The sequence below is a fragment of the Opisthocomus hoazin genome, chromosome 7, assembly GCF_030867145.1.
Source record: "Opisthocomus hoazin isolate bOpiHoa1 chromosome 7, bOpiHoa1.hap1, whole genome shotgun sequence".
NCBI lineage: Eukaryota > Metazoa > Chordata > Aves > Opisthocomiformes > Opisthocomidae > Opisthocomus > Opisthocomus hoazin.
In genome coordinates, this window is record NC_134420.1 from 23,951,866 (window position 1) to 23,979,502 (window position 27,637).

The following is a 27,637-nucleotide window of genomic DNA, read 5'->3' on the forward strand; positions in this document are numbered from 1 at the left end:
TACTTTTTGCAGAAGTCTAGCAGCTTAAAGAAATAAAGGTCACAATCAATAGATGGCAACTAGATTTCAAGACTAAAAGAGGATTGTCACATCAAGAAGTATTTTTGTTAGCATGCCCAGAGGGGAAGCAAAGCTAAGGAAAATACAGGCTGCTTTCCCTTCGTGTCAACTGCACCTCTGACATCTTCAAAACGCTGAAGAGATGTGTTTTGTGCTTAAGTGGAACAGAGGAGCATGCAGCCTGTTCGAAGTCACTCTCTGATCTAAAAAGTTTTTCACGCAAGTTCTTACTGCAATCCACATACGCTCACAAGATGTGGAGTCCCTGTAAAATATTTGTTTAATAATGAAAAAAATCTATCGATGAACACAGTCAACATCTACAGTAACTTAGCGTAGTAACCACTAGTTCACAACAGTTAAGGTCACCCTCCAGTTGCGGTGTAAAGGTTGGAGACTGCAGGTACAGCACTACGCACAGCAGAGAAGGACAAAGCTGCCTCATGGTCACCAGACATGGATCTCGATGAAATGTGCCAGTCTGCCAGCACAGCACCACTACTCTTTATGCATTTTCAGAATCGGGTAGCACAAGCGTTTGGGAAGGGAGTTCAGAAATAAAGCCAATGGCATAAACCACAGAACAGTCAATGCTATTCTTGTGTTTCTAAAACGTAAGGAAATCCAGAAGTTAACAAAATACGGTTATTCTGTTAATGTGAGAATAGAATGGCAAAGATTTTGTTCAATTAAATTCACAGTAATTGCCACTGGTGAGTCTTGCAGTCCAGTCATCAGGGGGAAGAACGAAGCCTATCTGAACTACATGGCAACTCCTTTAACAACTCTCTAGATGTCTGACTGACAGGGACAGGAAAATTTGAGAGCAAAGTTTAGACATTTCCTGTTGAGAAAATTTGAAGCATCCCAGAGAGGTGAGGCTATGTTAACTTGGTAAATGGGCAGTCAGCAAATTTCTGATGGCAGGTCATTCTGTAACAAATCATTCCTGTGGACTGGTACCTTCATCAGTTGAGGTCATCTTCGACAGCTGCTGTTGGTCTGGTAGCAGCAGATGCTGAACATGCTCTCTTATGCACCACAGAAAGACAGGCTGTAGCTGCTATGAGGATGTGGAGATAAGAGGGATCTGGTAGCTGACAAACTGGTTGCATAGCAGCAACAACTCTGGTGGCTACACCAGGCTGCCATGGCACAGGTGACCACATCTCACTGCTTAGAAACAGCTAGTACCCAGCAGGTTGCATCAGGTCAGCAGGCACTTGGCTTATACCATGATGCCTTACTGCAAACAAGTTTTGTTGGAACCCAAGGACAGACTGTTACATGGCGACATGGGTATCCACCAAGCCAAAGCAGGGTGTTTTTTTGTGCAAGTTAAGCACAACAGTAACTACGGAGACCAAGAACATATGTTGTGCTATCATCAGTAGTCTGACATATGTAACCAAAGAAAAGTCAGTGCTCATTAATGGGTGACAAATGTAGGAAGTTTCTTCCTGACTTCTTGGTTTACCAGAATACTTTCCACGGATTTCAGTTCTTTCCCAAGTCTTCAGAACAGCCACAGCGAATGCCTGTCCACAAGCAGCCGAGTGAGTCTGAACAGTCATCCCCATGAAATGGGGGAAGCGTTTTCTGCCATCTCTGGCTTCAGCCATCTCTTTTGCCCCAGCTCTAGTTCTCTTTGGCCCCACCTCTGAGCTGATTTAACTCCTGCAGTGGTTTTCTCTTAGGCTGAGCAGTTAATTCACCTCAGGGAAGCTCAAAAAAATGCCAGAGATGATGCAAGGGGAAGTGGTGGGAATACATGGCCCCTAGCAGAAAACAAGGTCAATTTGCACTTGCCCTGCCTCAACTCAACTTTGGGACTAGAATCTCAACCAGAAAGTTGGTCATTCAAGGCTCAGACTGATGCTGCTGGGGCGCCCATTCCAGGAGATTTTGAAAGAAGGCAGTAAGATACATAAATACGTGAGACTGTATTTTAATGAGCAGTTTGATTAAATCAACTAAATCAGTCTAACTTAGGCTGGCTAATCACAGGTCATAAGAAGCTGTTTCAAAGTTCTAATAAAATCTTACTGAAAGTGAATGAATTCGGAGGTAAAACACAGACAAGACCCAGAGCAGTCTCTCAGTAACAACTTCTAAAGGCACACTATAAAATTGTGTTTCCTACTCATTATAATGACCGTTAAGAGGATTTAAAAATATGGTACAAGCTTAATTAAAAAAACCAAAGTATTAACACAGCATGAATGAATCAACAGTTCAAACGATACTTTCAATTTTATACCTAACTTCTAATTAAGGGGTCATTCTCACTTTTTTCCCCCAAGAATAAAGGTGACTAACTTTCAGAAATGGAGACCTAGAAAAAGTTAAATACTGTAGCAGCAGAGCAGGATTAACAAATGCAGATTACTGAAATACAAATTTTTAAAGCATACAAACAAAATGTCACATTAGTTCTCCATAGCTTTTTTCAGAATTTTTTTTGCATCTGAAGTTTCGTTCCTCCTACTGTAGCATTTGTCAGGATTCATAAATAGCAATAATGGTTCAGCTTTGTTTTAACTCTCCTTTTCATCTCGGACATGTTTAACAGTCTGAGTGCTAACATCTGTCAATCAGCCGTGTAAAACAGCACCACCTCCTGGTTTTAACAGCATGAGGTGGAATCTGGAACTCCCATCATCATGTAAGAAACCTGTATAAGAGAAACAAGATAAAAGTACTATAAAACTGGTATTTAATCTTAAGAAATAGGCTAAGGAATACTACTGCCACTACGTTAACCCAACCTATTCAATGGCAGGGGCTGAGAAGCAATTTTAGAATGGTTCTCGTGGGCCCTGAGGTCGCTCCGTGCAGGTGTGGTAGCCAGCACGTCTTCATCCCTGTGTGCAGTGGCAGCGCTCCAACTACCCACTTACACAGCGACTCGCTTGACAGCAAGCCTCCCATCCCACTGCTTCCTCCTCTAGTGCTGGCATGAAGGCTCTTGGCCCAAGCACCTGCCTGTTTGGGGCTCGTGCCGCCTGAGCAGCCGTCTGTCACCTCTCCCGATGCAAACATGGTGGGTGGAAAGGATTACCTGATGGGCCAGCTCTGTGCAGCAGGTTAGCCTATCCTGGTTACTCAGACCACCGCTTTGGCCTAGCAACTCCTTTATAATCTCAGTACTGGCATCTTTAGATTTGTTTAGGTTTTCAGGAAGAAGCGTCCCAGATTCTGACACGTGACGCTACCACTGTGTTTTGTCATACCAAGCTGTATATTGCTTATGTGACAACGGTTTCAGGGATCCTTCATGAAAAGTACTGCCTGGTCGTATTACCTATGTGCTGTTACTTTAAAATATTTGTTATGAAAACTTTCAAAACATTGATCATTGCTACATTAGAAAGCAGAAAGTCATGGTAATTTGCTGTATGAGGTAAACAGGTGACACTAATCAATGAAACTTAATCAAATAGCAACCAGCCATTTCTGCTGAAGAAAAAAAAAACCACAAGACACCATGTAAGTAATAGAACCAAGAGGACTAAAATCAAACCTGAACAAAAGCGGCTGTTCAGGCATCTCTGTACAGATAAGCTTACTAGGCTGGCGTCTTTTTCCTACGTTGGCTTTTTCTGGTAATGTTTGATACAATTTAGTGTTAAAAAGCAAGTGCACTGCATGCTCTACATAGATGCTAAAATACACACAGGACATACTTAACTATTAATACATATATTTTTGTTACACTGTGTGGTAAAGGAGCCTTACTTCAGGCATAGATACAATTGCAGTTGTGATGGAGTGGAGTGGGGGAGATGTGCAATACTGAAGTTTTCTGAGCGGGAAAACAGACTGAAGTGATGGTATCATCTGTAGTCTCTCCCTCCAAACAGATCATCTCTACAGATAAATTCACACCTGAATATAAATGATGTTGTCATTTACAAGATCCCGTTTTCTGCTGATGGATGTTTTGAAGGATCTAGCCCATGCTGCTTCATCTGCACTGCGATATCAAACAAGTAATCATAACACTCACACCTAAAATTAAAAGGAAAAAAAGTGAAATGTAAAGTAAGGCTCAAGTCTTACCATGTTTTATGAAAATTATTTTCTTCCTTGAGCTGTACATCATCAATGTGATGGTCTGACTGGACAGCTCTATTGTCATTTATTTCTGTTACCCCAGTAAGCAAAGTGCCCAGCATTTTTGCCACACGATCCTCATTTGCTGCATTTCCATCAGCAAATGAAGTAAAATCCAAAAATGGGACTAGGCTAGACTACACAAACAGTACTGGCAGGTGTCATACAAAAGCAGAGATTGCCTGCAGGTTTCATATGAAGAGGGACTTGTCCATATGAAAGGAAAACATCAGCAACTCTATCAGCCAGCATTGATATGAAACGAAAACCAAGCGATGGAATCATGGATGAACCCATTTCCAAGAGCTCCCTATACTTTCAGCAAGGCCAGAAGAACTTAATGTTCTGCGTCATGGTCCATGGGTTGGAAACACACATGACATTACGGTCATTAAGATTTTGAGATACAATGGCAAAAGATACTATATTTCTAAATTGAACTCACATTGTTTTGGCTTTTTCCCATGTTTCTCCCCATACGTAAACTCCATGACGTCTGACCAACACAGCACAAGAGTCTGGGTATTTTTCCATTGCACGTGCCATTCTTTCCTTGAGATCCTTCTCTTCTGGTGTATTCTCAATAATGGGAACCACTAGTGTATCATCATATCTAAAAGAAAAATGAATGTTCATGTATTTAAAAACAAGTTGTGTTTGGATGTATGAAGCTTTTCCCTAAAAAAGCGATTTTCCTTTGACTGATGTTAACAAATTGTCAACAGTAGCGATTTTACGCTCTTTTGAGTCATGCTGTACCATAAGAACTCTCAGGAACATCTCTCACTCCCAAATGTATGCTATGCTGGCAATACCTGAGCTACACTTGAGGCACAAAAAGAAAATAACACTTTAATGTATTAGGTGTAGCTGTTTGTTCACATATCGCTTTGTAGTTGGGTCCCTTTACAACTTTTTCAGACTCTCTTCATCCTGTATTGGCATCATCTACAGGCTTTATCTCAGATAAAATTATTTAAAAGAATCACATCATGAAGAAGGAAATCAAGCTGTTTGCTGGAGAGCAGAAAAAAAAAAAAAAAGAATTTAGGTAGTCCAAAAAGCCCCTGGAAATAAGATTGTCCTGCTAAGGCATATAAATCTGTGATGGAGTCATTGGTGGGCTATATGTGATCTTAAGAGAGCCTAAGAACCCCAGTTCCAAAGACAAGATGATGCATGTTACTCGGTGGAGCTTGCCTAAGAGTTTCTTCTGAAGGAGGACTGGGATATTTGGCATTGTCTGAATCTTAATTAACACTGGCAGAAACTTGTTCAAATAGTTTTAATAAGTCCCCAGTTCAAGTTCAGATTTATCATTGAGATCACATAGATATTTCATGAGTGGGTGCTAGCAGTACTTACTTTTATAAAACACACAGAGAAAGCAATGGTAAAAATAACACAGCTTGTACTTCAAATCAGATATTCAGAAAACTAAAAAGTGTCACCCCTTACAGTTTTCAATGCTGATGCTTTTCCAAGGAAGTCTATAAAAATAGTCAATGAAGAAAATTAAGTGGGTTTTGTAGGTTTTGACTCTTACACATTCTGATAATTAAAATTAGATTTGGAGTGTTTGCTACGAGTGAGGCCAAACAACCTAAGTGATTGGTTTCCTAGGTTCTGCTTTCTACTTGGATGTGAGTTTGGAAGCAGGTATAAATACTGTAAATTATTCCTAATCATAACCATAAGCTTTTTATCATGACCTGATATCTATAAAACCCCAAGCAGACTCTGAATGTGTTAAATATTTGGTAACTCTTTAGTTTTATTGAAATACAAGCAGCAACATTTAGCCAAACCTTCATAGAAAATAGCTGGGGACAGTCTGAGACTTTCAAAGCTACTTACTATAGATCTAATTCTCCTTCTACTGAAGTAAAAGGTAAAACTATTCTGGCATCACTGGGATCATATTTAGGCCAAGAAATAGTCCTGATTATCCTATCTGCAGCATTTTCCTGGACAGCTTTCAGAAAAGTTTTATGTAACTAGAAAAAATATATTGTTAATCCTTTTTTTGAAAGATCTCATTTCTGTACTATCGAATTTCTTTTGAACTCAATGGGGATCCTTGTGTGAGGCAAGACAGAAGAATCAGTCCAGTATGGATGAAAATGTACGTAGGAAACACGTAATCGGGAGCTTCGCTTTCTCTAGTTTTTCTAGTAAATTAACAGGCTAACACAGGACAACTCGGAGATATGGAACCCAATAAATACAATATGTCCCGACTAGCATTTAGGAATGTTTGATAAATCAAAATGCATATCCCAAAAAGAAAATTGTTGTGGATTTTTTTAAACACAGTGTTCTCAGACAATTCAATATAAGGGGTGTCTTTTGCCACGTTAAAAATACAAATGCTAATACTGACAAGAAGGTAAAGCTGTCAAGTCAACCAGAACTGAATACAATATGCCCAGGCGTAAAATCACACACCAAACGCATGGCTTCCTTGTCAAAGGGCAATGGTTAGTTACAAAAATTAACATCAAAACGTGGAAAGAACTTAGCATTTCAACTTTTCTTCTAATTGTCACATATTCTAGAGACGTTGTTTGTGGATCCCAATTCAACACTCTGTGGGTGGAGTCCTCAAAACAAGCCATCACACATAATTTGGAATAACTCAGCACTTACCTCAGAGCTCATCCTTGAAAAGTAATAACATTATCTTTAATGAGCTGTTTATTCTGAATTTTCTTTCAAAGTCTGTCAAGTAAGATGTGAAATCCTCCACTCTCTTAACATGCCCTAAACTAGCATAGGCAGTGATATGTGAAGTCCACCCAAATGTAGTTTTGTATGTTATCAATCCAACCTAATGTTGGTTGGCTCCAGTTTCAGTTGAACATTGTACAGATGTGTTAACATCTCTGTTCTTGAGATATGCCAGTACAGTTTCTGTAGCTCAACAAACCACAGAATCCTTGACATTATGAGATCTTATCTTAAATCTCTTCCATAGGCTTGAGACCTTCTTAAGGAAAGCTAGTGACTGATTTATTCCAGAAGTCTTTTTACTTCTTATTCCTAATACTTTCTATCACACGCTTTAATGTACATAACTCATATGACTTGTCATCTATTTGTATTGCTGAAAACAAATGATCAAATAGCATGCCTCTTTTCTTAAATATAGAGAAGTACCGGTAACAGCCTCCTGAAGTACATTTCTGGATTCCTTTTATCATCTCCTGATGGGTAATACTGAACTCATGCCCTGGGTAAACAAGGGTAGCCATAACAGCAGCCTTAGAATGAGTATGGATCACTGCGCCTGCCCCTAAGAACAGAAGAAGAAAAGAAAATACATTTTTAGAATTAATTTTAAAATGTGTTTACTAAGAATTTTATTCACATACTTGATTCATTTCCTTTGGCTGGGCATCTTAGCAAATGGTGATATACTGCATTAGAAGAAAAAATATACAGCAACCTAAATAAAGGTATGATATAATTACTCATCTATACGGGATAATTATGGATTGTCTTAGGACACTACTGGTAACTTTTAGTTAGTGAAAAATTCCAGGAGAGAAACTACTTGCACAAATTCAAGGAAAACACTACCTGTACATTTCTTTACATACTGCAATGACTGAAACACTATTAATTTTATCAGAGTTCTGAGATTTTAAAAACTCACAAACTTCTTTGTGAGATGAAAGTTTAAAGACTTTTACTTTCTTTTTATTCTAGTACTCTTCTTCGATTATCCACTGGTCCTCTGAAAACATATTTACTGTTATCTTATCATGTCATGATGGAAAGACAGGTAGACAATAATTATAATTTACTTATAAAGTTGCAATGCTGCCAAAAACGTGAAATGAGTTTTCTTCGGGTACACGTGTAAGCTTCTTGTGCAGGAAGATCAGAAGATCCTACATCCTTTCTAAATTAACATGTAAATCTTGCACAACAGCAAAAGCTCTCTATTACTGTCCACCTGCAAAATAGAAGTTTCATACTTTTTTCACCTATCCATGATTTAGAACCTTTGATCACAGCCAATGGCTGTAAAAGGCTCTAAAACATAGCTGCTGAACAGGCAAAAATACTGGTATAAAACTGCTGTAAATCCCCCAGCTCCTCCTGCAACCTACTAATATACCGCACCAAAAATTAGCGCCGAAAAGATGATCACAGGTACAGCTACAGGAGACGATCAAAATGTAAATGACATTCACAGGACGTTACCACAGATCACTGTCCATTGTACATACTCCTTCGCAAATCAGTGTATTTTATAGTTTCATGTTTATTTCACTGTTACTTCCACGTATAAAGAATATGGTACTGAATTTCAGTTCTGTGGATGTGTACATACAGTGCTTCAGTCATCACTGAACTTCAAACATTTGCCACACACCTCTCATAGTGTAGGCATTCATAAAAAGAGGCGTGCACTGGCTTTTCTTCAGTTTCTTGTGTGGTGGAGGACCACTGATCTCCTGTTCGTTCATGTCACAAACAAACATATCTTCTGGCTGTAAGAAAGCAGAAATTAGTTTGACCTGTGATGACCCACATAGCTTTGTTTTCCTTCTAGGGAGACAAATATACACAACATACATTTAATACAGAATGTAATTTTAACTTTTTGTAAAAGTGCTGTAACACACTGCATTTATTCTAGCTTCTAATACTATTTAATACATTGTGTAATGTGAATTAATATTAGGTACTTTTTTTATTCATACTGCTGCCAAGCAGGTATTTGTAAAACTAGAATTTTCTCAGAAAGGAGACAGCCTGTATCTAAATAACTGACAATAGACCAAAAGGAAAAGTAGTAACCGATTCAAGAAAAGAAACGTAGACGTACTTTTCCTTCCTCCTTTAAAGAACCAACAAAGGACATCAATTAAAACTAAATATAATAGATCTAACTTGTAGAACTATTATTTTAAGCCTTGCTTTTAGCAGCTTTACATGAATGTTACCTTTGCATCAATCAGCTACTCATAATAGTACAAAGAACTGTTCAGGGCAGCAATAGAACTTTCTTCTTTAAAGCTATTTTAAAAATCAGCAGGAAATACAGTTGCAAGAGCTTTCCTTACTCACTGCACTTAATCCACTGCTACTGCTAGCAAAGAACAGACCATCATGGTCTTGCCATGTTATGCCTTTGCCTGCCTTACTTGCTAACATCCCCAGGGAGCACTGCTGTCAGTGAAGAGATTCCTTTTACTTCTCACAGAATCACAGAATCACAGAATAGTAGGGGTTGGAAGGGACCTCTGTGGGTCATCTAGTCCAACCCCCCTGCCGAAGCAGGGTCACCTACAGTAGGCTGCACAGGATCTTGTCCCTCAGATCTATAGAACAACAAATCCTTTCCACATATTATTCTATTCTGGGGGAGTTCCTGCTGTCATAAAATAGTTATCATTCACCATTCTCCCCTCCACCTATGTTTCCGGGGGTTTTTTTGGAGAAGAGACAGACAGACAAGGTCACCTTTTCATGGGGAGAGCCCATCTATTAACTGAGAATATCAAGACAAAGATTTGTAATCACTCGAAAATAAATAGAGATGAGGTGTTAATGCTTAATTACATATGTGCCACAGTAACTTAAAACTGTAGCCAGGGAGCTATAAAGCCATTCAAGCTTGACAAAGAATATAGACAGATTTGAGTAACGTTCAAATCTCACAGTTTTCTGTGATAATTTACAGCAAAGAAATCATCACAACTAATCTACACTGGCCACTGAAACACACGTTGGCTTGCTATGCTAGTTTGGTACTAGGCGAAATGCCCATTTGTTTCAATAAGGCAGTCAACAGTATAGCAAGTTTCTAACTTTACCTAAGGAAACCTGAAATTCTAAACAAAAGTACTTTCATGCATCTTAAGGTGAGCTCTGAGGTAAAGATACAGTTCAACATACCTGTATTCTTTCCTTCTGGACTCCTGAAGGAGCGACGTAGATTTCATTCCTAAGAAAAGTTGCAGACAGGGAAAATCGATAAACACAGGGTTGTTCAACTCCATGGGCATTAGAGCTCTCGATCCACTGAAAAGGAAATAGCAAATCTAGTCCCTCATAATTTAATAACTTTGTGGCTTCTTCCATAGACTGACATGTAGATGGTTTTCAAAATAGAACCGACTCATACAAGGGCATATGAAATCTCTAACTTGCAGGGGTACAAAACCATGCTTTCAAATTGACAAGAGATCTGAAACACATGTAGGAAGTGCAGCCTTATTTTTCTTACAGAGAAAACCACACAGCATCCCCCAGCAATAATTCCAAACTCAAACCCCCAGAATTCAGAATAAAAAAGGAACAAGACAAATGGCAAGCAGATACTAATCTATGAGAAAACAGGTGACAAAACTATTAAAAATCAACAGACTACCTATAAACAATATCAATTATCTTTAGTATTCTACAATGTAAATACTTTTTGGTTTAGTTGTAACTGTGTAGTTCAGGTTTTTAATGCATTTATGTATTTATTTGTATTGATAAAAACAGAACACCAATTCAGTGCAACTAAATGACTGAAATTCAAATAGAAGTGCATCACTTCTTGCAAGGTTTACATGAGCAAAGACTATAAAAATTGATTTAAATTAAAATGATTTTAAGATGGTATCTGGAATATTTTCAGTAATGGAAGAAAAAAAAATAGATTGTCTAATCGTAATCACTATTAGGTTTCAACAGTAACATACTAAATTCAGGAGCACAGAGACACCTAGTGAATAATTAGTCAACTTACAGATACATTTCCTAAGGACCACGAGATCTTTGATTTCTGGACAAAAGCATTTAGAAGACCAAGGAGGCTGGTGAAGAGTCTAGAGCACAAGTCCTCTGAGGAGCAGCCGAGGGAACTGTGGTTGTTTAAGCCCCAGAAAAGGAGGTGAGGGGATACGTTATTGCTCTCTACAGCTACCTGAAAGGAGGATGAAGTGAGGTGGGTGTTGGTCTCTTCGCCCAAGTAGCAAGTGATAGGACAAGAGGAAATGGCCTCAAGTTGCGCCAGGGGAAGTTTAGATTGGATATTAGGAAAAATTTCTTCACTGAAAGGGTTGTCAAGCATTGCACCAGGCTGCCCAGAGAAGTGGTTGAGTCACCATCCCTGGAGGTACTTAACACATTTAGGCATGGCGCTTAGGGACAAGGTTTAGTAGTAGACTTGGCCAGTGTTAGGTTGGACTCGATGATGTTAAGGGTCTGTTCCAACCTAAATGATTCTATGATTCTAACTCTTCTAAAAATACAACTCTTAAGATGATATACTCTCCATAGTGGTAAAAGGACTGTGAAGCTGTCTTGGTTTCCGCTGCCGCCGGCAACAAAAGCGCCACGCGGCTGCCCCTCCCCCCAGCGGCGTGCGGAGGAGAATGGAAAGAAAGAGGCAGAAACCGGTGGGTCGGGATAAGGGCAGTTTAACAGAACAGCAAACAGAGGGAAACAGGAACAACAACGATACAGATAAGGAGAAAACAAAACAACAACGAACCGCACGACCCAGACAGCCGCTCTCCCAAACAGGACCGGCGCCGCGCCCCCCCAAGCCGCGAGTGAGTTCCCGACGCGCTGCCCCCCCCACCGGAACCCAGCATGACGGCACATGGTATGGAATACCGGGCTCTGTTTGGCCAGGTGGGGTCAGCCCCCGCCCCCCGGCTGTGCCCCTTCCTGGAGTCCGGTGAAAATTAACCCTGTCCTGGCCAAACCCAGGACAGAAGCACATCAAAACGTGGCTTTATCATATTTGTCATTTTTAACATTCATGAATTAAAACTGCCAACACTGCAATAATTTACTCTTAATTCCTTTGCGTGAGCAAGATAATTGAGAGCGTAAGATATTGAGAAATCAAGTGGTAATTCAGTTACTAATGAGAGTCACGTATTTTTTCTCAATTTTTTTCTTTTTTAGAAATTAATCACAAAGGGAAAATGTGATGATGAAATACAGCCTCTGAAATATATGACACCTGAAAAACAATTCTAGAACCATTTTTAATATGCTACCCTATGTCCAAATTGGTATTGTTATTCTGAGTAGTTGATACGAACTGCACAGTGAGTAATGCTGATTGGGATTAGCTGGTAATGTAATGTATTACTAGCTTGTTAGAATTTCAACCAAATTTCATGTTCTTTCACTATTTCCTATGTAACAATTCTAAGCTAGTTTAATCTCTGCCTCATAGCCATTCATAGTTACTGTTACTGTAGGTATAAAACATTATAGCCACATAGACTACTATTGCTAGACCATGTACAATATTGGTAGCAATTCAAATATGTATTTTGGCGTAGTCTGAGCAACTAAGTTATAGAACTGCTGAGAAAAACTGTACTATGTTAGTGTATTCTGTTGACACTATTTGTCTTGCCACAACGTACATGAATCGCACTGAAATGATAAATAGGCTACATTTAGCTACCAATGAGAAATCAGTGCTAGAAAGATCTTTCCATAGATAATGAACTTAGAAACAAAAACTAACCCTCTTACCATTCCTCTCATTATTATTATTGCTGTTGCTTTGCTCACAAAATCAAGCAGGGAAGTGAAACGACCTGCACAAAGCCATTACAACAGCACAAGTATTAGCATTTAGAGCCTTTGCTTCAGATATTTACAGATCTCTCATATATTTGAATAGCTGTTTGTGTCTGCATGCAAGTGTACGTCAGAAAAATAAGAGGTCAGACACTTTCACATTAGGGTGTCACAACACCCTGTGAGTGGGGACAGGATTGCAGGCACTGTGCAAGGTTTTGCAGAATGAGGGCTCCTCTATTTTCGGTGGCCACTGAGAGGAGCTCTGTCTCCATTAAAAGCTTGGAACGTATGAATAGGGGGAGACGAGCAAAGTGGTGCTCCTTAAAAGTGGATACACACCAAAAATTGTTTTAATTATATGTTAAGAATATCTCCTTAGAAATTATGTCAGTGGAACAGTAATTTCCTTCTTAAAGGAAATCTCGTCTGCAAAATGTCTAGGGTGGGATTCATCTCATCTAACCACAGGCATTTGAAAGCCACGTGCCTGCTGTAACCCACTCTGAATTCTATCATTAACAAAATGAAAAAGAGGAAATGCATTGTTTTCTAAAGACAATTCATCTACCTTAAACAAAGACAGGAGGACAGAAAAAAGTCACTCTCTGATGTTGGCTCTCTCCATTGAAGCGACTGCAATGATTAATTCAGACTAGCCATCTCCCTCCTATATGGCTAAATCAGGCGTACTGTTCATTTTCCCCTCTATCTGCTTGCTCACTCTGGACTTTCAAACATTTTTCACGGAACTGAAATGCCCTCACCAACTACTAAACACAGCCACCCCTTCTCTCTCTCACACACTTTCTCTTCCATCTTTACTTACCCATGTTTCAAGCTGATTCCTCCACCAGTTCCTGTGACCCAGCCTAAACCATAAAACAGCCTACAAAGTTCTGGGATGAGATTTCTCGGATGTAACTTCTCCTAAAAATAAATTAAAGAAATAAATTTAAAACCTTCAGAAATGTCACAAACCTAAAAATTTCAATTCTGAAATTGAGTTTAAAGGGGTAGTACTTTCATACTGCAGTATGACAGTCTAATTTATGCTTATAAACTTCATTTGCAAAATGACTGCGTGTTTGCACAATGCCCTTTACACTTTGCAGGGGCCATTCACACCTTGAAATGAACAAACAAAACCCCCAATAAAATGCATGTCTGATTATCCTTCACAGGAAAGGTCTCATCTCAAATTTGTTCAATTGCAGTGGCCCACAGGTATTACATCAGTGAGATTAAGTCATAACCTATTGCCATAAAAAAAGAAAATAAATGCATCTAATATTCTGAAAAACTCAACTAATGACTTTTCCCAATGAATCAGTTTTCTGTAGATTTATTTTGCTTGATTTACAAATTTCAGTACAATAGACTTTAATAGTTCTGTTGTGTAACATTTTTACATAGCAGTCAAAATACCATAGAAAACTTAGGCAAATTATTTGATGAACTTCACATTCCTATGTTTTTACAATGTGAGGTTACCTCACACGCAGTTCAGCCAGAACGCAAATTGCATTACTTTAATATTAGTTTCAGAAGGAAAACAGTTCGTAAATTTTTCCACGTTTCATTGTTTATTACATCAATAAATATATCTATATCTATCTATTAGCCAAAGGTATCTTTAGTGTCAGAGATTGTCATAGTAAATCTAAAGCAGAGTGGCTTTAAAGTACAAGCCAAAATTATTTATTGGAAATCCTAAACATTATTCTGCACTGAACATATAAAACTAAGAAAGCTGTACCTAAAAGGCAGCAGTCTTTGACAAGTATTACATTAGAAAATAAAAAATTTTGAATGTCGGAATCATTTACATGAAAAATACTGCTAGTGTACACAGAGAAAACTGTGAGATGCTACTTTAACTCATACTGTGTGCTTGAATTTATGCATTTGCATGTTGTCTTGAGTATTTCTTTTAGCTTATCTGAGAGAATAAAAAGCTAGTCTTCCCCCATTTACCAATGTAAAAATAAAAATTGTATGTTTCACAAAGATCCTGATACAACTGAACCCATCAAGTAAATAATTAAACAGTAGAAAAACAGAGCTGTAGTTCTATTCACATCAATTCACCTCCCTAGGATGGGATAAGATTTCCACCTACACTACCACAGTAATACAGCTGGCTTTGTTTCTTACACGGGTGTGTGACAGAAAACAGCAATTAAGCACAACAGATGTGCTCCTTGCATTGTTTTCAACAGAAAAATAGATTAGTTTTAGGAAGGCTAAGCCCTTAGGTCACCAAATACAGTCCCCTGCTACTGCAGCCAACTCTCATGTATGCATTAAGCCTGATTAGTACTTCAAACTTCAACTTAAGTGTAGCACCATATTCTTCAATGGCACTTCTTTCTGAAGCGATGATCTTTAAAGAACTGGGATTCAGTTCAGAATGCTATTCCTGCCTGCTCTTATTTTGTTTCTATTATTTAAAGGCTCTTTTAATAGATTAAAAATATCATCTGTTTATTCATTTCATGTGATAGAAACAAGACCCTAACCAGCACTCCTAGAAACTTATGTAAGAAGTTAAGACTTTTAAAGCATCACGAACCTTCATCAGTTCACATCACCTGAAACAAACAGAACAGCATACACAAGGACACATGAAGGAAAAAGACCCCAGGCCAAATAAACAAACTCCTACATTTACAGTGAGAATAATCTGAAATTTTCCCCATTCACACAGCTGAAAATGAAACCACTCCTTTCCAGCCCTTCGCCTGTGAAAATAGTAATATACATCAAGTATACTCTACCTAACTAAGCATTCCTCAAATACCAATGGCTCTGAAAAGTACTGTGAATCTGAAAAATATTAATGCATATATCGTATGTTTATAAATACAAAACAAGTGCATAGTATGTATAAATTCTGGGTCCTTGTTTTGTTATTCTGATTTATTTACAGAGACATAATGGCTGTACGTAATTTTTATCTATTTACCTGTCACGAAACTGAGTCCCCCAGTATCTTGTTTTGACTCTTACTGAAAATGACATCACTGTGTATTTCTAACCTACATACTACACCAGTATTTTTCATATTCATTCATAGGAGAACATGAATGCTTTTCACCAAGTAAATAAATAAAAAGAATCCTTAAAAGTTCAAATTCAGAAGCAACCTTCATCAAGAACATATGAAAACAAATATAATCAAAGAATTTTGACTATTTTTCTGAAGAATTCCAGGATTATAGATCACTCCTCAGAGTTTAACAGTATTTTTCCATTATCAGTGGATACTGATTCTAACCATAAGCTAGCTAAACAAAAATATTACTGTATTTCATGTTTAAAATTACTCATAACAAAAATGACAGTTCTTTCCATAACTAAAAAAGGGTATTTACTGTAGTAAGCCTGGGAGTGAATACATATGAAAGCAGTACACAACGCAACAGGATTACTCTGTCAAATCTCCGTTAGCAGTACTTTTAAATTTGATTTTGAAGTTGAAGTACAGATGCCATTGGTTATATCTTCCTTTGTATCTCCAGCTTGGGATCTGGCCCGCTACTTTTCTGATACAGCTAATATGAACAATTTAGCTTCTGTGCTGCTATGCTGTTATCATCCTAGCCTAAGGTTTCACATGCTGTTAGGTATGAAGGAAAACTCCACAGACTTCCATGAAATACAATAAGTTACTAATTTTTCAATCCATTAAATTATTCTTTTGAAAAAAAAGTCGCTGGTAAATTTCTAAACAGAAACTGACTGAAAGTATTCACTGAAAATTTAGAGTATTTCCAGCAGTCAAATCTTGTCAAAAAATTATTATTGTATTTTGCAAGACTGTGGTTGATCAAGGAAAATTAGCTTTTTCCTGTTTTATTCAAATTACTGTACCTAATATGATTAAAAAAAAAATGAAAACAAACCCACCTTCCCAATTTAAAAATCCAGAAAACAATGTGGATATAATATAATGGAAATCAAGGTGGACCCAGGCTACTTGTGGAACAAACACATTTTTTAAGGTTTTGGGGATAATTTTCAAAAGGTGTAAAACTGAACTACAATGTTGATATTTTAAGATATTATGGTAAATAAACAGTGACTGAAATATGTATCTCCCTTTCACTTAGAAATCACCTATTTTCCTCATAAATAAGAACAGACTGCATAGATTAAATCATACCGTTGATATTTCATATTGACAGGTAGTAAATCGTTATGAAGTTTCTCTGACTAGCTGCATGTGGTATCTCTGACAAGCTTAATGTGGTAAAACAGATTTGTGCTACACTGTAGACATAAAGTGAGAAAAGTACCATTATTAAGCTGGTAGATTTGTTTAAAACCTGTCTTTAGTGTTGAAATGGACCAAATAAACCAAAGTAGCAAAAATAATACCATGCTCCTTTAAAATTTTTTTTTTCTACAACACCTTCAGCACCATACAAGGACTGTATAATGTAGAAGGGAGGGTTTTTAGGTCAGAAAAAGAAACGAAGATAAGGAAGAGATAGGAAAGCAATGTGGTGAGGATTCCTACTCATCTTAAAAGCCTCAGACTGTCAATTTTTATAGCAAGTCGTCATGGTTAAACCCCAGTTGGTTTACTAGCGCTGGCAAATAAGCACTAGACAGCCACTCACTCGCCCCTCCCCTTCTCCCTCATTGGGATGGGGAGGAGAAACGGACAAAAGCAAAAACTCCTGGGTTGAGGTAAAAACAACTTTATGAGAATAACAAAGTAATACTAATATACTAACACTGCTAATAATATATAAAACAAAACGCAATTCCTCAACAACTCCGCCCGTGCAAAGCAGCGAGCACTCCGGTCCAGAACAGCTGATCCTGCAGAGAGAGCGAAGCGACAAGAAAAGCAAGAAAGCACAGAAAGAAAGGCTGACTGTGAAACAGCAGAACAGCAACAGGCTGAACTAACGAAACCAGCCAAACAGAACTGAGCCAGAACGGTTCTGCTCACAGCGCTTCTCCTGCAGAGGACTGTTCTGATGAGCCAGCAAGTCCCTACATTCCTTCTCGAACTAAATCCAAACCACTACCGGGCTAGCTATGAGAAAGAAAAATTTCTAACTGCGTGAAGAACATTAACTCCATCTCAGTCAAACCACCACACCAGTACAGACCTCTGACTGAAACTGATCATTTATGGTGTACCTTCTTAATGTTTTGATTTTTTTTTATTGCAGCAATTAGAAGCTTTAATAGTTTTTTTTCCAAATGGCAAGCGATTAGCTGCTCTGCTGCTCAGCTTAGTCATTTATGCCTATGAAAGGACATTTCCAAGAGAAATGTTTGTTTGGTGGCAGGAACCCAAATTCGCTGGGGTGTTCTGTTAACACCCACAGAATCAAGAGAACAAAAGCAAAAAATAAGCAGGACATACCAAAACTGGCAGGCAGGCAATGAATACCAATACCTTTGGTGAAACATTAAGAAAACAGTGCTGTTGACTCTCAAGTTGAAGACTGAGTGATCCTTGATGGTCTAAACTAAGACCACAAGATGTAAGCGAAGGGGAACCAGGACTTTGTGAGCCCCTCAGGCTTGCCTCCCGGCCCTCAGAATCACAGCAAGCCAAGGCTTTGTGTAACGCAGCCCCTCGGAGCAGACAAACCACTCGCATCTTGTCGCTGTTGCTGTAGGGGGCTGCACGCCACAGGAAAACGGTTCCAGTCGGTGCCGGACTGGCAGAGCCAGGCGTCGGTAGGCAGTAGCGGCAGCCCAGGAAAACATACGCGGGGGCAAGATGGCCATGGTGGTTCTCAGGCATGGCGCAGGGAAGGTGAAGCAATGGAAACGGCAGCCTGAGGCACGCTGGACAAGGTCTGGAAGCTCTTACTTTAACCGCACCTTTAAAACCTCCAGTGACAGTGAGTGAGGAACTCCTGAGGCCATCTGTTTAACTGTCCCAGGTCAGAGATACTTCCCTTGTGCCCAACCTAATCCTTGCTTGCTGAAACCTAAGCTTTTTTCTCTTTCCAAGCAGTTTCGGACATACAGAAGATGTTCTTCCCTTTCACCTCTACGACACCATTTTGCACATTAAGACAACCACTCCATCTGCTCCTCATTTTTTTTTTTTTTTCGACCAGGCAGATTCTTTCCCTCTCTCCCAGCAGGCCACGTTACCCAGTCTGCTGATGGCTCTCACCTCCCTGTTGCCGGCCCACAGCGTTCCTGACGCCGGGCCTGTTCTCTCGACCCGTTCCGCGCCCCAGCAGCACAGGTATTTCCACCCTCGCCCAGGTGATGCTCCCGCCCGCTCTACCACGACCTTCGCCTCGTCTGACGAACTGCGGCACTGCCGACTCACGCTCAGGCTGCGACCGCTCGTAGCAACGCACAGCCACTGAACTACAAAAAAGCCCCAAACACAGGACAAAAACCCCAAACCAAACCTAGAAAACCCCAGAGTTGCCATAAACAAACACAGAGGGCCACAAGTCCTGTGCCTGCCGCCAGCCGGCCAGCTGCCATCATTTCGGGAAGGGCAGCGAGTTCCGGAGCAGCTCCTCGCTTCCTGCTAACTAGTAACTGCGCAGGTTACCAGCCCGTTACCCAGGTTACAGCCTCGACACCCGCAGTCGCGGCCCTGGAGCGCCCGCTGACGCCAGGCCCCCCCGGGCAGGCCGCGGGCCCCTCAGCCACACCTGCCCCTCCGTACCTGCGCGGCGCCGCCGTCGGTGGCGGCCGCCGCCATGGCGCCCGCTGCGCGCAGGGGTCCTTCCTCGGGGGCCTGCCGGGCGCTTGCCTGCCGCTGGCGGCGGGGCACCCCCCCTCCCCCAAAGCCGGAGGGCAGGAAAGGGTCGGTAGCGGGAGCAGCTGGAGAGGAGGTGCGGGCGCGCCCCGGGGGCGGACGGCAGGTGGGGCTGAGAGAGGTGCGGGTGCGCCTGCGGTAGGCTTTTGCTCGTACCTGGGGCGATAGAGGCAGTCAGGCCTGAGCAGGCGAGCGGCTCAGCGCCCGCGGCTGATGCTGCGGGAGGGCTCGCCGCTGTGCCAGGTGCGAGCGGGTGGCCAGCGCAGGGCAGGGGCCGTTAGCGGAACCGCTCCTCCGCGCTGAGGGTTGGGGCCGCGCCGCTTTTTTTCTGCTCAGGCAGTAAGACAGACAGCCCCGGCGCTGGGGAGGGCCGGGAAGCGAGGAGGAGCAAGATGGCGGCTTCCCTGTGGCTGAGCTGGTGCGGCAGGGCCGTAGCCAGGGTGCTGCTGGGCGGGCGGCCCGCTCCGGGCGCTGGCACGGCTTTCCCCGGCCGAGGAGGCTGGAGGCGTCTGCACGGGACCCGAGAGCTGCGGGGTGAGTGATGGGCTGGATCCTGCGCCCTTCGCTGTTAGTCGGGCGCCGGTGCCGCTGGCCTGCCGCAGGTGCGGGTGGAGGAGCTGCGGCGTCAAGTACGGGGTGAGGAGAGGCGGTGCGGGGGGAGAGGCACAGGCGGTGCGGGGTGGTGGGGAGGTGCGAGTGCCTGGCGCTACCGGGTGGGTGCGTAGGGCGGCGAGGCCGAGCAGGGCCGTTGATGACTGAGCGGCAGTGACCGGCCGGGGAGCGGGTGAGAGGCTGTGGAGATGGGTTAGTTGGCAGGGTGCTATTTGGTGTGGGCTCTGGAAGGACTTCAGGAAGGGTGTGGGCTGATGGGAGAGGATTCGGAGAGTGCCATGAGAATTATTAGAGGTCTACAAAATGTGATTACTGAGAAAAAACAAGGAGTTGGAGTCCAGAGAGGAGAACAGATTGAAGGGAGATTAGGCCTTCAAATACGTAAATATTCTGTTGTGGCTAAGGAGTAAAAAAGTGCTTACAATTGAAAATAGCTGAGTGTTTGCTAGGTTTAAGTATAGTTAAGTGCTGAAAGAGAAAGTTTTTGGTGGTTTTTTTTTTTGTTTTCAGTATTTGGAGATTCCACCACTTTACTGCCGTCTTTTCATTATTCTACAAGTAATATTTCAGGTAGCTGGAGAAGCATGTGGAAGCTATATTTAATGTAATTTTTTTTGGTCAAAGTGGAGTTTGAATTTATTAATTACATTTTTAGCATACATTGCTGCATAAACAGCAACCTATCAGCTTATGGCAACAACATTTCAGGATACCTTTTCTCTTCTTGGGAATTTGTTGCTGCAGAATTACCAGGCAGATCTTGTACTTACTTCCATATTTTCCTCTGTCTCCAAGAGATGTGGGAAGAGTGTTGAATGCTCAAATGAAGTGTGATTAATGTGATTAATGTAGTTAATGTGGAACAGGAGGCAGACATGCATGGCTATAAACTTTTTCCCTGAATTGGCCACATTCAAAATGCAGTCATTGTGCTGGCTTGCAAAATTAGATGTGTGATACAGTATGGAGAGAAGAAATGTTTTTCTTGTTTAAAAAGCACTTTGATTTTGTAGGTATGAAATTACTTTAAAGCATCCAATAATGTTAATAAATGTGTTCTCTGGGAATTTTTTCAGTGAACTTGTTGACTGCATTTGACCTTCAGACAGCTGAAACAAATTAGAAATTTAGTTTTAAAATTAGTGTCACTGTATGGCCAAGTCTGTTGCCGAAATCTTTTCTTGTGCGTTACTGTAATGGATGCTGTAACTATTACAATTTTGTTGTATAATTCTGCAAAGTTCACATCAGGCTGCAGGTAAGTGAGGAGGAAAAGGAAATTCCCTGCAAAGTAGAGTAATAAAGTAAAGCAATTTGTTGGTATACTTTGTCTGCTTCTTTTTTGCTGCCGTGGCTGTCCATGTTGTTAAGAGAGTTTTTCCCTAAGTAGCCCAATTTAAAAATAATTAGGGATAAGTTATTATTCTTTTTAGTGTTACATTCTCTCAAGTCCTCGGCCCCCAAAATTTTCTCAGAATGTCAGGAATATATTGCTTTCTTTGATATGCCTTTAAAAGCAGCCTAGAAATAGAACTTAAGTTCTGCTGGTGAGTATAGGAATTGGGGGGGAACCTGCATGCGGTTTTCCAGTTTAGGGGTAAAATCTTCTCAGCGCTCTGATGCAGTTTTCGTGAACAACTTGCTTGCTGCAGATGACTAGAAGTTTGCAATGATTTTCTAAATAATTGATATTAGCTTTATGCCATATACTTTAGTTGCTGTTTAACAATCAACATTCAGCTGTAATCATCATGAACAATAAAATAGATTAAAATATATGTAACTTCTCTGTGGGAGAATACAGCAGAATTTCAAATGCTAACACTTAGCAACTGCAAATAAACTGATTTTTTTTAACTAAGACCTGTGATGTATCTGTCATATTATCTTTTGTTTGAATCTGTTTGGGAAACAAAATATTTCCATATGCAAATTACTTTGTAATTTAAACAGTGTGTTGAACTTTCAGTGAACAGTTTAAAGGAGAAGCTCTATGACATCAGCTGTCATCTTGCAATATGTTTTAAGTCTGTAGGGACAATTCACAGAATTTGACAGCCAGATATTTATTTTTCTGAATGAAATCACCACATAGAATATTACAATATTTATATATAATTAAGTTTTGATGTAACATGTTAGCAGCTTTCCAGACAGTAGTAAACTTTGTTACCCGCAACTTGCAAGATCTTGTGTTTGGCATCTTCAAGAAAGTGGAGCTTAGGGCTAGTTTTCAAACTTTATATTTCTTACAGTTTCTAAATATGTTTGTGGATTCATGAGGATAGAATTACACTGAAGTGTTTCCATAGGTTGAGAAGGCCAAGAAAGCTATTTGAGCTATAATACTCTATTTAGAGCATAAAGCGTGGGACTAGAAGTGGATAGATGGACATTCTTTACTTTTGCTTTATGATACAGAGTGAACTGTTCTGTAGCACTTGGATTTACATCAGTGATACAGATAGAACGTTATCTCATTAAGAGGTTTTATATTCCCTTGTCTGCTGAAGCTGCTGAGCAGCGCAGCACCTCAGCTCCCCATGACTTCCCAAACAGGAGTAGCAGAACACTTTAGGTTTTCTCCCAGAAAAGATTTTTCATTTGATCTACATGATGTATTGGTCTTTCAGGTAGCAGAAAAGTTCCTTTGTAATAATAACGGGCCTTATTAGTTGCCTGGGCCTTACAAGTCAAATATTCTTTGTAGCTGGTGGAAAGCTGGGGAAGGAAAGAAGTTTTTTTTAGTTACCATTGTGAGTATTTGTCTGATCTCCCACTTAATAGAGGTTTTGCAAAGTTTTTATCTAGTGACAAGTGGGTTTGTTACGTGTGATGTGGTTTTGTTTTAGTGTGACTGTTGCTAATAAGTTAAGTGCCCGAGAAGACTGTTATCCTACCGTATTGACTGTTAAAGGCATAGTCATGTGCTTTCTAAGGTCATTTTGAGTACTGCTCCTTAATTACAGTTGCTCTTCTTCCAGTGAGGTCCAATTGTAGAGAAAATAGTAGTTTCTCATTTTCAGATTTGACATGTGCCTTGATTTTTTGATTTTGTATCCTGTTTAGTTTGTTTATTTTTCACACACTTCGTGTGTACTTGCTGCTGGATCTTCTCTCCTAACTTGATCAGAAGACCAGAATGGAATGTGTATTTTGTGGCAGTTGCTCATAACATGAAAGGGAAGATGTTACAGTGGCACAAATTTGTTGCTCAATTTTGTATTTATGCTGAAGTGTGGAGCGTATTCTGGAAAATGGAACAAGTGACTATTTACTGAAGTAAAACATGTGAACCACTGTTTAAAAATTATTTTTTTCCTCATTGAAATGTGGAATGCTTTCACTTTTGTCAGTGAAGTCTGTTGACTAGTTCTAGGTAGTCCTAGATGCTTATGAGATATGACTTCAAAATCATGCTTTGGTAGTCAAAGTTGACAAGTCAAGTTAGACAAATGAAACAGAACACTTCTTTGCATCCTGTAATGTATTATTTTCTGCTTGCTGTTATGTGTAAACATTTTTTCCTACGCTATGTATGTTCAGTCAAAAAAATTCAGAATTCATGCTTTAATTTGTAGTATTCAAAAAATGGTCATAGATAAGACATGATTAGGTAAATGAACTCGGGTATTCACGGAATAATACACATTCTTAACATAGTTCGTGTTTCTGTGTACTGGTTCAAGATGAGAGCTTGCAAGAAGAAATTTTTTAAAGAAAATCATTGGAGGTAATCAGATGGGAATTGCCAGTGTTGCGAGGAGCGTTGTCTGGATAGATTTCTAAGCATACAGTAAGGAGTACTGTTAAAATGACAAGCATTTAAGTACCATGGAAAGACTGAGACAAAGACATGTATTTCCTCATGCAGTCTTCTGGTAACATGAACCATGCATACACTGGGCTCATTTTTATGGATCAGGTGTTTTGGGGAGCATGATCATGATTGTATTGCTCTCCTGGGGGCTTCAGAGAATAACTAACTTACTTTTTGCTCTTGGTGCATTTTGAAATGTCAAGATCATTTATGGCTGCTGAGGTTAGTAGATGTTTGCTACAATGTTGCCATTTAACATTTTAAAAATATCATATAACAGTTTGGGTTGGAAAGGACCATTAAAGGTCACCTAGTCCAACATCCCTGCAATGAGCAGGGACATCTTTGACTAGATCAGGTTGCTCAGAGCCCCGTCTAACCTGGCCTTGAATGTTTCCAGGGATGGGGCATCTACCACCTCTCTGGGCAACCTGTTCCAGTGTTTCACCACCCTCATCATAAAAGCAAGCTTCTTCCCAATATCCAGTCTAAGGCTACCCTCTTTTAGTTTAAAACCATTGCCTCTTGTCTTATCACAACAGACCCTGCTATAAAGTTTGTCCCCATCTTTCTTATAAGCCCTGTTTAAGTACTGAAAGGCTGCAACAAGGTCTCCCTGGAGCCTTCTCTTTTCCAGGTTGAACAGCCCCAACTCTCTCAGCGTTCCCTCATAGGAGAGGTGTTCCATCCCTCCACTCGTTTTTGTGGCCTCTTCTGGACCCATTCCAACAGCTCCATGTCTTTCCTGTGCTGAGGGCTCCAGAGCTGGACGCAGGACTCCAGATGGGCTCTCACCAGAGCAGAGGGGCAGAATCCCCTCCCTTGACCTGCTGGCCATGCTTCTTTTGATGCAGCCCAGGATACGGTTGGCCCTCTGGGCTGCGAGCGCACATTGTTTGCTTATGTCCAGCTTTTCATCTCCCAGTACCCCCAAGTCCTTCTCAGCTCTGCTGCTCTCAATCCCTTCATCCCCCAGCCTGTATTGATACCAGAGATTGCCCCAACCCAGGTGCAGGACCTTGCACTTGGCCTTACTGAACCTCATGAGGTTCATACAGGCCCACCTCTCCAGCTTGTCCAGGTCCCTCTGAATGGCATCCTGTCTCTCAGGTGTGTCAGCTGCAAACTTGCCGAGGGCGCACTCAATTCCACTGTCGGTGTCATTGATGAAGATATAAAAAGTACTTGTCCCAGTATGGACCCCTGAGGGACACCACTTGTCACTGGTCTCCATCTGGATGTTGAGCCATTGACCACTACCCTTTAGGTGCAACCAGCCAGTTCCTTATCTACTGAACAGTCCATCCATCAAATCTCTATCTCTCCAATTTAGAGAAGGGTGTTGCAGGGGACTGTGTCAGAGGCCGTACAGAAGTCCAGACAGATGACATCCATAGCCTGCTCTTGTCCACTGATGTAGCCAGTCCATCATAGAAGGCCACTAGGCTGGTCAGGCAAGGCTTGGCCTTGGTGAAGCCATGCTGACTGTCTCGAATCACCTCCCTGTGCTCGATGTGCCTTAGCATAGCTTCTAGGGGGATCTGTTCCATGATCTTCCCAGTCATAGGGGTGAGGCTAACAGGTTGGTAGTTCCCAGGGTCCTCCTTTCTGCCCTTTTTAAAAATGGGTGCTATGTTTCCCTTGTTCCAGTCACCAGGGACTTCACCCGAGTGCCATGACTTTCCGAATATCATGTAGAGTGGCTTGGCAACTACATCAGCCAATTCCCTCAGGACTCTGGGATGCATCTCATAAGGTCCCATAGACTTCAGTATGTTCAGGTTCCTCAGGTGGCCATGAGCCTGATCTTCTCTTACAGTGGGAGGGACTTTGCTCCCCCAGTCCCTGCCTCGAGGTCCATCCACGTGAGAGAAGTGTAAGGAGAGACCAAATAATAATGGAAATAATGAAAACAGAAATAATTGAAAAACTGTGTAATGTTTCTAACCTCTGAAATATTTGTGACTGAATACCTATGTGCTTTTACAAGTATAATAATTTTTTCTTTCATAATCCTGCAGCAATGAGAAAGACAAGGTCAGATTTAATGGTTGTATTAACACTAATGAATTACAGAACATGAGTCAACATTCATTTCCCTTAAATCTTTGTGTATTAATTGAAGCTTCACTTTATCTTCTCTGAGATTTTAACCATGGTAACTCTTAGGACTTGGAATTAAGGATGAGAAGCATTCTGACTCTAGGTGACACATGTTTTTCAGCTCAAAATTATTCTATTTTTTTTTCCTTGCCCTTTTTCTTCTGGATAATGAGGGGAAAAAAAAGGATTAATTTCTAAGTTTTTAAAGCTGTTCCTGTTTACAGCAGGAATACAGCAGTTGGGAGAAATGTGGTGTTGTTTTCTGTTGAATGGTAATAACCCTTAATGCTAGGTATTAGAGAAAAGGGAATATGAGGCAGAATTAATTCTTGCGGTTGTATACAGTGCACTCTCTGTGTGTCTGTTTCTGTTCTATAACTGAATACAGATTCAGTTATAATAGTTCAAGAAAGAGCCTTAAAAATCAGTCAGGTTGCACGTTCTGGAAAACTGCTCTTGCAAAATAGAGTCTAGAAAGATATATTTATTTGGCCTTATAACTCTCTTTAAAGGTTCAGAAAGGTAGTCTCTCTTGTATTACGAGCTGTTATGTCAGAATACAACTTTGGTGCTCTGAATCAAATGACCAAGTAGAGTGTGCTACGAAGCCAAGGAATGTGCTGTATCGTGAGGCCTGTCCTCAGAAGAATCTCATTTACATGGCACACAGCTTGCTGCTGCGCAGGCCACTTCTCTCAGTGTACGGGTTTACTAAGCAGATTCAGTCAACTGGCAAACTGAAGTGATCTGCTGGCTAGCTATGTCTGGTAGGTGGTGTTGCAGGCCCGGAGGAGTTGCAGTGGTGTGTTGCTTAAATATACTGGACTTTTCAGATCAGTTTATTTGGCCTGTTAAAGGAAAGAAGAGGCTAAGAATTTATCTGGTCTCTGTATGTAGACACTTACCCATGAGAAGGGTCGCTGTAATGAGAAACCTTTCAAGCTTTTTAATAGACATAAGATCCAACCACTGAAACTTGAAATAAGGCAATTTCAGTCTGCAAAATAGATATAGTTTCCTAGCAGAAAGGATAAATAAACATTGGAAAACTTCATCAGTGGAAGAAGTGGATAATCAGTGTCTGGAGTACTAGGATTGGGAGGGGCTTTATTAATTTAAAAGATATGCTTTAGTCTGTCATCTGGAAAAAATTCCACAGCTTATGGCAAAGAAGAGGAGGAGGGGAGAAAGGATGTAGTGTTTGTGGTGGATTTTGATAAAACCAGTGAAACTTCTGGTCTAGGAATTTAGGACTCTGAATTCCCATTTCTTTTTTTTTTTTTTCAATGTTTGAACTCTGGGGGGAAGGGAATTACATGCTTTGCCTTGACACGCTCCCAATATTGCAGTTCAGCATCAAGACAGAGCTTCTAATCAAGATACAAGTATCTAGGCTTTGCTTAAGAGTCAGAAAGGATTCTAACAGTTAACTAGACATGCTCCGCACACTTACACCCCACTCTGTCATCACACTTGCATGCCCATGACTAGAAGCCTGAGGATGGATAAGTACTCTGAGACAGAAGAGAAGATGCCTGCCTGGCTGATACTCTGGTCATACATTCATAATCGTACTGCTGACATACTGCATAACTAGAAAGCAAACC

At 40.7% G+C, this 27,637-nt stretch overlaps 2 protein-coding genes across 6 annotated transcripts in view; one reads left to right on the forward strand and one right to left on the reverse strand.

Moving 5' to 3' along the window:
• Positions 1-324: 324 nt before the first annotated feature.
• APIP (APAF1 interacting protein) lies at positions 325-19,805 on the reverse strand. 2 transcript variants are annotated; one of them, XM_075426214.1, is made up of 9 exons: positions 19,652-19,805; positions 13,562-13,662; positions 10,931-11,107; positions 10,090-10,138; positions 8,561-8,678; positions 7,336-7,471; positions 4,622-4,789; positions 3,949-4,071; positions 325-2,734 (listed from the first exon to the last, which is right to left on the reverse strand). In XM_075426214.1, exons 3-8 carry the CDS (start codon positions 10,936-10,938, stop codon positions 3,972-3,974), a joined length of 579 nt encoding a protein of 192 aa, XP_075282329.1. In that variant the 5' UTR covers positions 10,939-11,107; positions 13,562-13,662; positions 19,652-19,805; the 3' UTR covers positions 325-2,734; positions 3,949-3,971. The 2 variants fall into 2 exon arrangements, with proteins under 2 accessions (XP_075282329.1, XP_075282328.1); XM_075426213.1 differs by lacking the exons at positions 10,931-11,107; positions 19,652-19,805 and adding an exon at positions 19,403-19,505.
• PDHX (pyruvate dehydrogenase complex component X) overlaps positions 19,484-27,637 on the forward strand; it is a 65,992-nt gene continuing 57,838 nt past the window's right edge. For 2 of the 4 annotated variants that reach the window (XM_075426209.1, XM_075426212.1), the window contains exon 1: positions 19,739-20,029. In XM_075426209.1, the coding sequence (XP_075282324.1) occupies positions 19,888-20,029 (142 nt within the window). In that variant the 5' untranslated portion in view covers positions 19,739-19,887. Of the gene's footprint in view, positions 19,602-19,738; positions 20,030-27,637 lie in introns of those variants that run through there. The other 2 variants (XM_075426211.1, XM_075426210.1) reach the window with 2 other exon arrangements.